General features: G+C 46.3%; 1 protein-coding gene across 1 annotated transcript in view; it reads left to right on the top strand.

Annotated features, from left to right (window-relative positions):
- The window catches only part of oxct1a (3-oxoacid CoA transferase 1a), an 82,352-nt gene that overhangs the window by 29,320 nt on the left and 37,978 nt on the right, over positions 1-15,054 (top strand). The window contains exons 8-12 of the mRNA XM_083644889.1: positions 9,420-9,527; positions 9,892-10,006; positions 11,138-11,232; positions 13,428-13,476; positions 14,733-14,805. Coding sequence (XP_083501015.1) covers positions 9,420-9,527; positions 9,892-10,006; positions 11,138-11,232; positions 13,428-13,476; positions 14,733-14,805 — 440 coding nt within the window. The remainder of the gene's footprint in view (positions 1-9,419; positions 9,528-9,891; positions 10,007-11,137; positions 11,233-13,427; positions 13,477-14,732; positions 14,806-15,054) is intronic.

Here is a 15,054-nt window from a genome sequence, read left to right as displayed (position 1 = left end):
ATTTGATTTGTGAAGCCCATGTACTGCTCTCTCCTGTCTGTACTGCTCTCTCCTGTCTGTACTGCTCTCTCCTGTCTGTACTGCTCTCTCCTGTCTGTACTGCTCTCTCCTGTCTGTACTGCTCTCTCCTCTCTCCTGTCTGTACTGCTCTCTCCTGTCTGTACTGCTCTCTCCTGTACTGCTCTCTCCTGTCTGTACTGCTCTCTCCTGTCTGTACTGCTCTCTCCTGTCTGTACTGCTCTCTCCTCTCTCCTGTCTGTACTGCTCTCTCCTGTCTGTACTGCTCTCTCCTGTCTGTACTGCTCTCTCCTGTCTGTACTGCTCTCTCCTGTCTGGCCTCGCAAAAAGCCTGGCCAAGAAAGCTTTAGCTAAACTGCTGGCGCTGAAACGATGTATGCTTTTAAAGTATAATAATAATAATAACGTATGTCCTTGGCTGCCGATCCCTCCTGTCCAGAGACACTGCTTTTAGTGTGTGTGGTCCTCGCCTCTGGAACAGCTGCCAGAGGACCTGAGGGCATCATAATCTGTCAACAATCTTAAGAGATACCTTTTTAGATTAGCTGCATGTTATTAGTCATAGCGAATCTGACCTTGGTTGTTGTTTTATCTAGTTTATAAGTGCCGGTAATCAGTTTGGTTTTAATCTACCCCTTTTACTGTGCTGCATTTGTCTGTTTCACCATGTAACACATTTATTATGCATTATTTTGTATTTCCCATTTTTTATTTTACTTACCATTAATATTGCTACTATTCATATTGCACCCCGATTCTAATTTGTGTGTTTCATCTCTTTATTGATCTTCTTATCCTGTTAATCACTTTGTATTGTAAAATGTATTGCAGTCTTGCACAAAAGGTGAACATGTTGCCCTAATGATGAATATGTGAGCAACCAGCCCAAATCAATACTTTAAGTGGGAGAGCGTTGAGTCACAGCTATTAAAAGGTCTTGTGTCTTTGAATCACTGTCTGAAAGCTGACCGATGGTCTTTATGTAATGTTCGGCATGTCAGTCAAAGCATGCGTGCACAACACACACACACACACACACACACACACACACACACACACACATGCAAACAGTTTGTCTGCTAGTGTGTGTTTCTATTAGGGATGTTCATCAATTATCGAAAATCGATAATCGATCGTTAAGGATTGGAATCGATCCTGTGGCATTTGGATCGATTTTTTAATTATTTAAAAAAAAAAAAAAAAAAAAAATTTTTTTTTTTTTTTTTTTTTTGGACTAGGTTTGGGTGGAATTCGTTCCTCCTCGCCCCACTCCATTGCACAGCCGACTAACGTGAGGTGGAGCTTCATATAGTCTCTAGTTTTCTGGCTGGGCACGGGCCTTTGTGCCAACAAAACTGTTTTAAACATGAGAAATTCACACCGGCATGCGCCGGGGACAGCAGTGTTGGAGAGGAGACACATTGAAATAAAGAGTTCATTGAGGAGAACACGTTGTCTTTCGTATTTTCTGCCATAGGCATTCATTTTGTTAAAAAAAAAAAAAAAAAAAAATTGAAAAAATTGAAAAAATTGAAAATTTTCTAAGTATTAATAAAATCGATAATCGATAATTGATCGTTAATTCTCACCGATTATCGATTTTGGAAAATTTTCAAAATGAACATCCCTAGTTTCTATGTGTGTGTATGTGTTTCTGCATGTTTGAGAGAGATGGGGAGAATAGTCTGGTAGGTTGACTGTGCCCTGGTGTTGGTGAGCACAAAGGCAGAACATAAAGCCACAGGCGGAGTGTCGAAGACAATCACAGCCGTGACGATAGCCAGCACATCACATAGTAAGTTGAGATGGTGTTTTTTGTCTCTGCCAACAAAAATAGTTTCCTCAGGATTGCACTACTACCATAGCCTGACATCTCCAGACCGATTCGCAAATGCCAGAGCAAAAGAAACATGAGCTCGCAGATTCGTCAGGTTCCCAGGCTACATGTTAAACTATTTACCAACTCTACTTTTAGGTTAGCACAGAGTATTTCAGCTTACCGTTCATAATTAAGGTCAAATGTATCCATATCGCTGTGACTACTGTGCACAGAAAAATGCTGTGAACGCAACCTAATCAACGTTACATTAGAACAGATGTGAAGCGGAGTGATCTACATACAGTGATGCATCCCGTGACGTTATACTGTATATCAGCACGGCTGGAATGCCTCTTGTCCAATCAAATTGCTTGGCCGTAACTAATGGGGTCTCTTGGACCGAGTTTCAAGAATGAAGACTCAGTCAGGTCACATCGCCCCATCCTCAATAGCTAATCAGCCCATGACATCTGTCAAATATTATGTCTGTTACGACGTTGTGTCACCAGATATATCACCCCATCCTCAATAGCCAATCAGCCCTTGTCATCTGTCAATATGACATCTGTTATGACGTTGTTCATCTCCGTCTGCTGAGCCAATCACCGAAGAGGACGTGTGCAGTATAGCCGTGGTTACCACGTCATCATCCTCTAATGGATTGTTCACCTGTGGGTTGATTCTCTATCCTAGTCTGAGCCAATGCCCTCCTCTCTCACCACAAGAGGAGCGACATCTTATCATGGAGTCATTAGGCCAAATTAGTTGCCATGCCATTTGCTGAATAAGGCTTGCTTGTTAAATTGTATCCACTGCTCTCTCATGATTGAAACTGTTGTATAATGGTAATGTATTACAGGGCTGGAATAATAGTGCGAGTCTGCAGGCAGTAGAGAGCCAGGAGTGGAAGTTTGACTAGAAGCAGTACCAGACAGAACAAAGGCAGCGTGTAGCCAGCTAAGCCGTCCCCAGAGCAGGGAGAGGACAGAGACGAGTGCTGGAGGCAGGCTGGCAGGCGGGGCTGCAGGGACATGGAAAGACCGATTAGGCAAAAACCAAAAAACTGCAGGTAGAATATGCAGACTAGTGTGGGACAAAGCGTAGTAGACAAACACTGACTGGGCAGCTGAATCGAACTGGCGATGAGTGGATGTCAAACCAGGGAAGTTATACTGTGGGGTTATGATGAGACAATGACGAGCACCTAGTGGCCAGACTCCCGCACACCTGACACCACTCCTGCAATGAAGCACACAGAGAGCAGAGAGAAACTGCAGGAGAGAGAAAGCCTGCAGGCTAGACAGAGTTCACTGGTTTTGCTACCTTGTTTCTAATGACCGGGACTGAGAGTAGGAGTGGGCGATATGGATGGAAATGAATATCACGATAATCACAAGGTTCCTTTTTTACGGGTATCGATATATATATATATATATCACGATATGGCTCACGTATGCGAAATCTCATTAGATCTAGTTGAACTGAATGATAATGTTAGGTGTGATGGTAAACAAAATATAAATATTCAAATAATGTCCCTTGAAAAATGTTTCATACTCCATTTTGTCAAGTAAAATAAGTAAAGTGAGTAAGATTTGCTTGTTATAATAAATGTAGACAGCAGAATTGTGTCACGAATCACAATATCCCAAAATCACGATATGATTCCACTGAAAGACGATAAACGAAAATATTGAATTATCGCCCAGCCCGAACTGGGAGCTTAACATAGCAGTTTCAGCTATCAATAAAACTATAGGGGAAAATATGAATCCAGTTCTAACATGAAAATCTGCCCATCATATCATGAAGAATGGTTTTATTTCTAATAATTTGTGAGATAACTGATGGGATCAGCTCTCCTGGGCCCCAGACAGAAGCACTATTTTCACACAGCAAATCCCTGCATTTGTGGTCAGAGAAATAAGCTTGCTTTGCATTCTTCTCGCCCAGAAGGAGCACATCGCCCTGTTGCTAGCTAGCTTAAAGAAACACTCTTGACGATTTTCAACCAGCTTTGTATCATTACAAAATTAGTAGTATATCCGAAAACTGTAAACAGTTTTTAAGTCATCCATTTAGTTTGACAGAGATTGAGAGTTGAGTGAAGTTGTGGACCAGTGATGTCGTCATTCATGCACAAATGACATCACTGGTCCACAACTTCACTCAAATCAACTCTCAAACTCTGTCAAAAATGGATGGATAAATGGATGACTTCAAAACTGTTTACATTTTTCGGATATACTACTGATTTTCTAATGATGCAGAGAAAAACATTGAAAAATGTAAAATCGGCAGAGTGTTCCTTTAAATGTCCACAGTGGTTATAGCGACTACGCCAAGCGTTAGTTAACAGACAGACCTCGCGGCTTAAGAGAGAACTATCCCTCGACCTATCGTCACACAACTTTAGCCTGAGTCACCTGCCTCAGCCGTGGTTAAGTCAGTGACAGTAATGAGCCAGTCACCGCTGTTGGAATGTGTCGCGTGTCATCGAGCCAGATTTCACACGATGCTATGGCTAGCTCCCACACTAGCTATGTACCCCCCGGATCCCCCGAACCCTGCGCGTGCCCGTGTGGATTATTCGATTATTCTAGAAGGGACCCTCACCCCCTCTGCATACGGTGCCTCGGTTGGTTCCATGCAAGCCAAGCTTTGGAGTCCCTGGGCTGTGTGAGCTCTGCGCCCGATTCAAGCACGCAGCACTCTGCAGACGCCTGAAGCAAGACATGGCTATCAGGGATGGAGATCCACTCTTCGCCCATCCGGCTAACCTCCCATGCCGTAGTTCCGTCGACTTCCTGCCTCCTGAGGCTCCCAAAGTAATTGTGGAGCTGAATGCTGGGGAGGAAGAAGCGTTCGCAGACGCCCTCATCTCAGACGAACATGACGCTGACATCCACGATGATGCAACGTTTCTGACGCCGCTTCCATGGTGAGCGTGGTTACCCCCACCAACACCGGCCTCCTTCTTCGACTTGATCCCCCAAGCGGTGGAAAGTCTGGGTCCAACCTGGCCAGAGGTTGTCCAGTCCACCAGCGGTCGCATGTTTGACAGCTTACCAGCTGCTTAATACCAAGCAAGCAATCCCATTATTCTCTCGACATCCTCAAGACTGACTGGGAAACAGCAGCAAGGCGTGGGGTGGCTTCCCACCTTGTCTGCGGGGCCACTAAGGGAGCCGGTTCTGTCTCTGCTTTCATCACCCTGAAGGTCACCGTCCTGCCCGCCAAATCTGACCGGTTCCAGTCCGGCCTGACTCAGCGTAACTACAGGGCAAGTGCCACCCTCACCAGGGCACTCAATGTTACCCCCATGCTCGGCTTCTTCAAAATCAAGCTGTGTTTAAGCAGTGTGGGAGATGATGGATGCGGAGACGATGCGTGAAATCCTGCTCGACTCTCCCATCTCCCCGACCGAGTTATTTGGCCCCTGCATGTCTTCCCTTCAGGAAATCTGTGCGGTGAAGAAAAAGAATGACGAGGCACTCGTCCTCCCAGCTCTGCAGCTCCTGGATTTCCTCCTCTGCAACTTGGGCATTTCAGGTCTGGCGCCACGGGTCACAAGGCTCCTCGGCTCATCAGCTGATCCCCATAGTAAACAACAGAGCCGCTCGCGACAATAAAAGTACTCCGATAGTGAGATAGTGAGTGCAAAAAAGAACGTGTGAAGCCACATAGTCCTAAGCCAAATAATGTAGTGTACTACTTTGATTAACAATACAACTATAAAAAGTAAATAGCTATAGAAAAGATGAGGATCAGGAGCTCTACAGGCTGCTTGCCTCAGACCACGTGACGACTCATCAACGTATCCTGATAGGCATCGACGTGTGGTAGTGACGTCGGCGTGTTGATGAGTCGATGCTCTCTCGTAACGGACAAGCCCGTCTTTTATTGTCACACGAACACCACAATACATGCATGCGGCCACAACACACTCATGCGGTGGCCGGTGAAAAGTGTCCTCTGCATTTAACCCATCCAGGCATGTCCTTTCCTCCGGGGGGCAGGCCAGGAGCAGTGGTCGCTTTCTCGTACAGCGCCCAGGGACCAACTTCGGATGTTGTCGTCACTGGTCAGATGACAATGACGATCTGATCTTCTGCATGTTTTTAGTGGGGGGGTTATATGGGGGAGCACGGGGAGAACATGCAAACTCCACACAGAGAGAAAGGCCCTTACGACGAGATACCCCACCTGGGCAGTGGGCACTGAAGATATGGGGGGGAACACAACCACAGCGCCCACAGTGTCCCAGGCGAGAATCGAACTCAGGACCTTCTGACTGTGAGGCGACAGCGCCAGGGGCGGACTGGGATCATAATTCAGGCCGGGCATTAGATACCAAGCAGGCCAGGCCGATACGGGCCGCCGCGCGTGCCGGCGTCCGAAGGGCGGCGGCGAAAAATTTGGGGCGTTTGAAGCTCAATTTGGGCCCTTTGAAGCCCAATTTGGGCCGTTTGAAGCCCAATTTGGGTCGTTTAAAGCCAGATTTGGGCCGTTTAAAGCCCGATTTGGGCCGTTTGAAGCCCAATTTGGGCCGTTTGAAGCCCAATTTGGGCCAAGTCCAATTTTACAATGAGATGCACCCACTTTAAACCTGAATAAAGTAATAAAACCACTAGTAAACCAGTAGGCGGCGCCTGGCCTGCTGTTCAGTGAGTGGCCTGGCCTGGCCTGCCAAATTTTTTTTTTTTTTTTTTTTTTTTTTTTTGCTGCAGGCCAGGCCAGGCCAGGCCACCGGGCATTTGCCCGACGTGCCCGATTATGCAGTCCGCCCCTGGACAGCGCTACCGACTGCGCCACCGTACCCCCTACAACCCCTACAGTACACACACACACACACACACACACACACATGCACTGTTGGTGGCTTATTCTAGGAATCTGGTAACAGTGTGTGCCAATCAGTTTGAGACAAAAGGTTGGTGTGTCCCAAGAGGGCACTCTGATTCCCTGTATCCTCCTGCCAGCTCACTTCATGCCTCGCACTGCTCACATTGATGTGAAAATCATTTTACATAGGAATATCAATGTGCGTGTGCGTGCGTTCATTCGTGCGTGTGTGTGCATGTTTGCTGCACATGCCTGCTCATATGTGTGCGAATGTGTGTGTGTGTTTGTGTGAGCTCCCCCCCCCCCCCCCTCTTCCATTTATCCTCCTGTCTGTACTAGCATCTGAACTACAACTGAGCAGCGGTGCAGCCGGGACGCTTCACCTATCCTAGATGAAAGCACTAGAAGCTTGTTTATATACACAGCAGAGCACATTTAAATTGTATGAGCTTGTTATTGTGCTGTGGCTTAGCTGTGGGAGGCTAATTGAAAATTTAGATGGATGCAGGATTTGCTACTAGTATGTGTATGTATGTCAGAAAGAGACCAACAGACAGATGTAGAGAAAGAGAAAGACCGCCCTTTTAACTGGGAAAGTCCTTTGTGCACTGTTGGACTCCTTTGGACTGGAGAAACAGAAATTCGCGGTCAGCCCCTGGAAATTAATTTCATTTATCTGATTTCTGATTTCATGCCATCAAACATGTCAAATGATTTCCACGGCCCCAGCTCTGCCCTATTTCTTCATTACTGCCTTGATTGTGAGGAGCTGGGTCTTCTTGCTTGCTGAAGACATTTCTATGGCACTCATCCCTCACAGGCCAGATCTAGCCTGAGAGAAAAAAGATCTATGTGGGAGTTTGGGAGTGCTGAGCTACCAGTCTCATCCCTCATGGCCTCCTTTCCACTGCGGAGCATCAGAGATTTGCCATAACGTTACCAGGAGAGCCAGAGAAAGAGTCTCAAATCACTTTAACTGGCCTGAGCGGCCTCGGCTCACCACAAGCCAAAGCCTGTGTATCCATGACAACGCTAAGATGGGATCCGCTCGTAGCCATTGACTCCTCTCAGTCAGCGCTGAGTGCTGAGGGAGGATGTGGAGATAAGGAGAGATTCAATTCAATTTGCCTGTGAACGCCCGCCTGCCCCTCGTGTGCGAGGCAGGAATAAGGAGGCTACACTCTCAACGACACGGGAGCCAAGCACGCAAAAGTAGAAGAGGGGGCGAGAATTATGTTGTCACGGCTAAGTCGCCATATTTCTCCCCAGAGATAACTCTCTCTCTCTCTCTCTCTCTCTCTCTCTCTCTCTCTCTCTCTCTCTCTCTGCATAAGAGCACCCTGTGGAGTTCTGCTAATTTGGTTTCCCTTCTCAAGTGTTTATTTCCCACTCAAATGTTTTCTCCCACTACCCCCCCCCCCGCCTCCTTACAGTGCTAGTACAGCATGTGATGTGCCTTGTTTGAAAAGAGAAAAAATATATTAGCTAAAGACTGCATAAGCCCCCCTGTTGAGTCCTCTCTAGCATCGTTTCATTCTCATGTTGATAGACAAATCCCAGGGTCAATCCCAGGGTGTGTAGTAAGTAACATGGACCTCTTCTCAATTTGTACATGCATGACTGGTAAAAAACCATGTTGGAATTGAACGCACACATGCAAACCTGTATGTAAGTGGAGCCTGGAGGCTCTGAGGGAGCAGGTGTGTCCGTTGTGGGCATTCAATCCCAGTCACGCTGACCTGACTCTCAAATCAATAGCCATTTCCATCTGTGTCTTGTCAGTCAGACAGAAATACCCCTTATGTACACTCTTGCTTCTCTCCATGGGCCATTCTTTGCATAAAGGTGGGAACACATGTGTCTCCGAATCAAGGATCTATACTCGCTTGTACTAGCCACATATATAATGTTGTTTATATATGTTGTTTTTATAATGTTGTTTTTCTTTGAGCTTAAATGAATTGAGAATGTGAAAATGGTTAATTGTGTGTTGAGAAATGCAGAGGGGTAAACATAAGTGGCTGGTCTCTGCACTGTGATGTTATCCAAATAAGCTGTGCTCAAACACAGTTGTATTGCAATGCATTGCTAAACATTCTCCACATAGGCAAGTATGAAGTGGAAGTTCCATTCATTTCTCATTTTTGACCCTAAGTCCTCCAAATCCAAAACAATCACCTCCACCCACCCCCTACTCTCCATCGCCTTTCAACCCAGGATCGGGCTTCCTCCCCTGGGCTTGGTGTCTCACAGTATCCTCCTCTCTCTTCAGTCAGCCAGGCTGGCTCAGGCATGCAGGTAGCTTATAATAGACTCAGCAGAGTACCCAGGAAAAGTAAGGCATCACTTTCTCTCTGAAGTATCGACAAGTCCTCCCTGCAAAATCATGACAGTATGAAGACTTTTTTTTAGACCCTTTAGATAATATTTGGAGAGCAGCTGCTTGCATGTGTAATCTTAAAAAAATCATTTGCGGGCGATAAGATGTTTACTGTTGCCTTTTTCGATTAACCTACAAAACAGAAAATGACTTTCCCCAGAGAAAGTTTAAAATCCGGTGCAGGTCAATATCAGGTAATATTTTAGGCGTCGTAGTTGGATAGGCAGAGGTTATTTTCTGCTAGAGCAACTCTATCAGTGCATGTATGGTTTCCTTATCTCAAGCCTAATCACCAGCACCATGAGACATTTTACAGAGGAGGGCTGAGCTCATCGCGCTGTCTGTGTCTCTGTGTAGGTGGAGGAGGTGGTGGATGTGGGGACATTTGCTGCAGAGGACATCCACATACCCAGCATCTACGTTCACAGGATCGTTACGGGGGCCAGCTTCGAGAAGAGGATAGAGGTATACAGCAATGCCTTTCAATGGATAATTCAAACATAAAGATGTGTATCCTCCTGAGCAGCATGGAGTGTCTTCATCCTCCCTGTTGTAGTCCCTGAATTATCTGTCACTAGTCCCACTGTGGAAAATCACAGGCCTTGAAACAATTAGTTGAATTAATTAAAAATTATACATCATTAATCCTGTAACAATTAATTTTCCAGCTGAGCCCTCCTAGACAGGTTTTCTGGCAGGAGAAGTTATGATTCATTATTGCTTGTCTTTCTCTTATCCATGTATGTTTCCTTGCTGATAAATTAACACATCGTGCACCCTATATATGTCTTCATTTCTCTAAACATCCTTTCTCTGGATGTGTTTGCAGAAACGCACGGTAAAGAAAAGCCAGGACTCAAAGCCCAAACCAAAGAAGGACTCTGATGTTGTTCGAGAAAGGATCATTCGCCGGGCTGCTCTGGAGTTTGAGGATGGGATGTATGGTATCCTTTCAAAACAAAACTCAAGCAGTCCGCTGACCCTGTTCTGCCGTGTGCCTCATTTCCTTTTAGTAACACACAAATGAACAGGAATTTAGACCAAGTGTTAGCCAGTAGTAGCCATATATATTTTTTAAGAATATCTATCTTACTACTATAATTGGAGAGCTGTCTGTCTGTTTGTTTGTCTGTAGTGCTGTCTGGCTGTTTGTCCGGAGTTTCAAGGCGCACTGTTGCTCCGATCGCCTCTCAAATTTGCCAAAAGCAAATACAAGTTCTGAAAGCAGCCTAAAGAGTCTGTTTGTGTGGCGATCCGTTCAACTTGGTGTAGGTCAATTGTATTTATTTTATTAGTTGTAATGTTTTGTGAGGTGAGGTGGTCCACTGTAACCCATTAGTTTCTGTCAAACCTGCCGTCACCATAATGCATCCTTCTCTGCACCTTAAAGGATTCCATTTGGTTTGCGCACTAGATGTCCCACTGGAGCTGTAATGTCAGACGTAAACGCAGTCTATAAAACACATAGGCGCGGCTTACCATGCCACCGTAAGCACTCGCATTGCTCTGCTATAGCTGTCTGCGGTCTCCACTAGGCAACCCAGACCAGCCTGTGTTGTGGAGACATGCAAAGCAAGCCACACAGCTACCACACAGCTGACCTACCGCACACAGTATACAAAACCAGGAAACACAGTCCCAAACTGCGATGCAATCAGAGACTCTTATTTTCACAGCCATGGCTGCTTAATTTTTCCAATCACAGTCACGGCATGATCCGTTATACTGTATGCTGTCAAGTCTGGCTGGGTCACTCTGTCCATTCATAAACCTGGCTGGGTCACTCTGTCCATTCATAAACGTCTGGCTGGGTCACTCTGTCCATTCATAAACGCGGGGAAGAGCAAAATCCAAACGCACAGAGGAGGCTCGGCCCGACACTACAGCAGGCATGTTTTCACAACACAGCTTCTTCCACTGCTCACACAATATAAGTCGCCTGTCTGGCTAGATATAGAATAGTGGTTTGCGGGCGTCCAGTAGGGCTGAATATTGCATTTAGCTCCTTTAATACATGATTTTCAGTGTATAATTTCATATGAAATGGTTATGATCTTTAACAAAGAGCCCATCAGCCAACCTTGGCATTGGCATCCCCATGCTGGCCAGCAACTTTATCAAATCTGACATCACTGTACATCTCCAAAGTGAGAATGGCATTCTGGGGCTGGTAAGACACCCACACGTTTTGTTGTTCTTGTTGTTGTTGTTGTTGTTGTTTTTCCCCACGGGCTTCAGTGTTTCTTTGAAACACTCTAATGAGTAGCATATTATTGCCTTTTTGTGATGGCAGTCCCTTTAAACGGCAGTAAGCGTTTGAAACTGAATTGTGTTCAAAGCATGCAGTTGATTGAATGCCCATTCTTTTAGACAATATCATTGTTCGTTGAGGTCATCATTTCAAATGTGCTGGGTTTGTTATGTAACAGATTGTGGCGGTTTGTCACTTTCCCTTCAATTTCCTTTTCACTCATTTTTCAGTCATTATATGCTGAGCACTCAACAAAGGCTGCTGCTATGGCAAAGACTTTCCAATCAATTGTGTTCGACAGGAGAATGTAGGCGGCTATGCTAATGCCTTGTCAAAGTTTCTCCTAATTGTGAGTGTCAGTTTTAGAGAGGTGCTGCTGGATTCATCTCTCTCCCCTTCGCTCTCTCCTATCCTCTCCTCTTCTCCTACACCCCCTCTCCCTCTCCTCTCCTCTTCTCCTACACCCCCTCTCCTCTCCTCTCCTCTTCTCCTACACCCCCTCTCCCTCTCCTCTCCTCTCCTCTTCTCCTACACCCCCTCTCCCTCTCCTCTCCTCTTCTCCTACACCCCCTCTCCCTCTCCTCTCCTCTCCTCTTCTCCTACACCCCCTCTCCCTCTCCTCTCCTCTTCTCCTACACCCCCTCTCCCTCTCCTCTCCTCTTCTCCTACACCCCCTCTCCCTCTCCTCTCCTCTTCTCCTACACCCCCTCTCCTCTCCTCTTCTCCTACACCCCCTCTCCCTCTCCTCTCCTCTTCTCCTACACCCCCTCTCCTCTCCTCTTCTCCTACACCCCCTCTCCTCTCCTCTCCTCTCCTCTTCTCCTACACCCCCTCTCCCTCTCCTCTCCTCTCCTCTTCTCCTACACCCCCTCTCCCTCTCCTCTCCTCTTCTCCTACACCCCCTCTCCCTCTCCTCTTCTCCTACACCCCCATCCCTCTCCTCTCCTCTTCTCCTACACCCCCTCTCCTCTCCTCTTCTCCTACACCCCCTCTCCCTCTCCTCTCCTCTTCTCCTACACCCCCTCTCTTCTCCTACACCCCCTCTCCTCTCCTCTTCTCCTACACCCCCTCTCCTCTCCTCTCCTCTTCTCCTACACCCCTCTCCCTCTCCTCTTCTCTCCTCTTCTCCTACACCCCCTCCCCTCTCCTCTCCTCTTCTCCTACACCCCCTCTCCCTCTCCTCTCCTCTCCTCTTCTCCTACACCCCCTCTCCCTCTCCCTCTCCTCTTCTCCTACACCCCCTCCCCTCTCCTCTCCTCTTCTCCTACACCCCCTCTCCTCTCCTCTTCTCCTACACCCCCTCTCCCTCTCCTCTCCTCTCCTCTTCTCCTACACCCCCTCTCTTCTCCTACACCCCCTCCCCTCTCCTCTCCTCTTCTCCTACACCCCCTCTCCCTCTCCTCTCCTCTCCTCTCCTCTTCTCCTACACCCCCTCTCTTCTCCTACAACCCCTCCCCTCTCCTCTCTGCCCAAAAGGATTGCTCCTTTTGTTGGACAGAGAGAAAATCAATGTCTCATCTAATCAGAAAGATGTGATTGTGTCTGTCTCCTGACTTGATCGATCATGGTTGGTCAGGCTGACTGACACGTGTGTGTGTGTGTGTGTGTGTGTCAGGGTGGGAATTTAGTCATTTTAGGGGCAACAAGGCCATTTGGCCTTCGGCGTCACATGTTTTTAGGGCACAAGGCCACATGCCAGGGCACAGAGGCCATTGCTCTATTGACATCGTGAAGAGCGATTTTTCTGAAATGTGTAATGAGCCAATGACACATCCTTTGCATAGGGCAGGCTACATTAAAGTGAGACCACTGATGCTTTTAAAGCAACTGACAGTAGCAGGCTGGTAGCAGGGCACTGCCAAGGTGGCCTTAAGGATCTCAGGGCATCACGGCCAGAGGAGGGGGCAACAGAGGGCATGTCCTCTGTGTAATTTCCACCCTGGTGTGTGTGTGTGTGTGTGTGTGTGTGTGTGTGTGTGTGTGTGTGTGTGTGTGTGTGTGTGTGTGTGTGTGTGTGTGTGTGTGTGTGTGTGTGTGTGTGTGTGTGTGTGTGTGTGTGTGTGTGTGTCTGTGCGTGCGTGCGTGCCTATTTACATGTGTTCCTCTCTGTGTAGGGTCCATACCCCGTGGAGGACCAGGTAGATGCGGACCTGATCAATGCTGGTGAGGGTTGTCCTGAGCAATAAGAGCTAACATGTTCTGAATGGTTGACACCTCCTCAATTTCTTTACAGCCATTTATTTGTTGCACTTTTTTTTCAGTTTTTCTTTATTATAACCCCACCGGCGATAGCCATGGCTGGAAGAGTTATGTTTTCGGGTTGTCTTTCCGTACAGTACCTACATATACGTACATCTGTCCCATGCTCGTTAACGCGATATCTCAGTAACGCCTTGAGGGAATTTCTTCATATTTGCCTCAAACGCCCACTTGGACTCAAGGATGACCTGATTAAATTTCGGTGTTCAATGTTCAAGGTCACTGTGACCTCACAGTCATGACTGTCCATTCCATGTTCGTTAACGCGATATCTCAGGAACACCTTGAGGGAATTTCTCCAAATTTGGCTCAAACACCCACTTGGACCCAAGGATGAACTGATTAGATTTTGGTGGTCAAAGTTCAATGTCACTGTGACCTCACGTCTCTCTGTTTCATGCTCATTAATGCGATATCTTAGGAACACCTTGAGGACATTTCTTCAAATTTGGCACAAACATCCACTTGGACCTAAGGATGAACTGATCACAATTTGGTGGTCAATGGTCAAGGTCAAGTGACCTCACAAAAAAAAACAGAACTCAAGAATTCATATGCTAATTATGAAAAGATTTCACACAAATGTCTTATTGGATAAAAATATGTAGTGTATCACTTACTTTTGCAGACACAAAAATCCTTTAAGTTGACCTAAAAATCGCATTTCTTATATTGATTTTCTTATATTGATTTGGACCTCTCGTATGATACTTGTATGAGTCCACCCTCTCCTCCTGTTCAATCTGGTAGTTCACCACAAGCTCATTGGTTTTGCAAATATTGAGCTTCGGTGATTGTCGATGTACCATGATGTGACGAAGCTCCCTGTGCGTCCTCTAAAAGACTAAGTGAAGACAGCATGTTTCTCACTGGAAATTATTCACTGGTATCATACATGTTAATAAATATACTGTAGTGATGGGGGGGTGGGGGGCACTTAATACCTTTTATTAAATTCCTTCAAAGTCTTCACTACTCATATTTTATGAGTCTGGACAGACATGAATGTAGATTGCAACTTTACTTGTTGGCGGATGCGTTCAAGCGCAAGGTGGTTAGTTTATTTTATTTTACCATTGATGTTAGGATATTAGGATTATTGATGTTACAATATTATTTAATGCAAAGGTGGGGGAAACATGTCTCCTCTCCATCCACAGGGAAGGAGACTGTCACTGTGCTTCCCGGAGCTGCCTATTTCTCCAGCGATGAGTCATTTGCCATGATCAGAGGGTAAGGCGGTTACACCCAATCTTCCAAAGTTACTGTACCTAGTAAACGTTATATACAATAGATGATCAGATATGCCGTATATACTTGGCATGTCTGGATTTGCATAATATGGAAAACTACACACTTCTATTCATACTGGGTGTCACACTTATTGGTGTCGTTTGTGCTAAGCAAAATACAACATTTTATATTTTCCTCATGTCAATAGTTTCACCTGAGCCCCAAAGCCAGCTGTCATCATAAAGCAGG

Source organism: Poromitra crassiceps (assembly GCF_964638095.1).
Source record: "Poromitra crassiceps genome assembly, chromosome: 10".
Classification (NCBI taxonomy): Eukaryota; Metazoa; Chordata; class Actinopteri; order Beryciformes; family Melamphaidae; genus Poromitra; species Poromitra crassiceps.
Note: the sequence above shows the minus strand (reverse complement) of the source record. Positions and strands in the feature narration are given on the sequence as shown.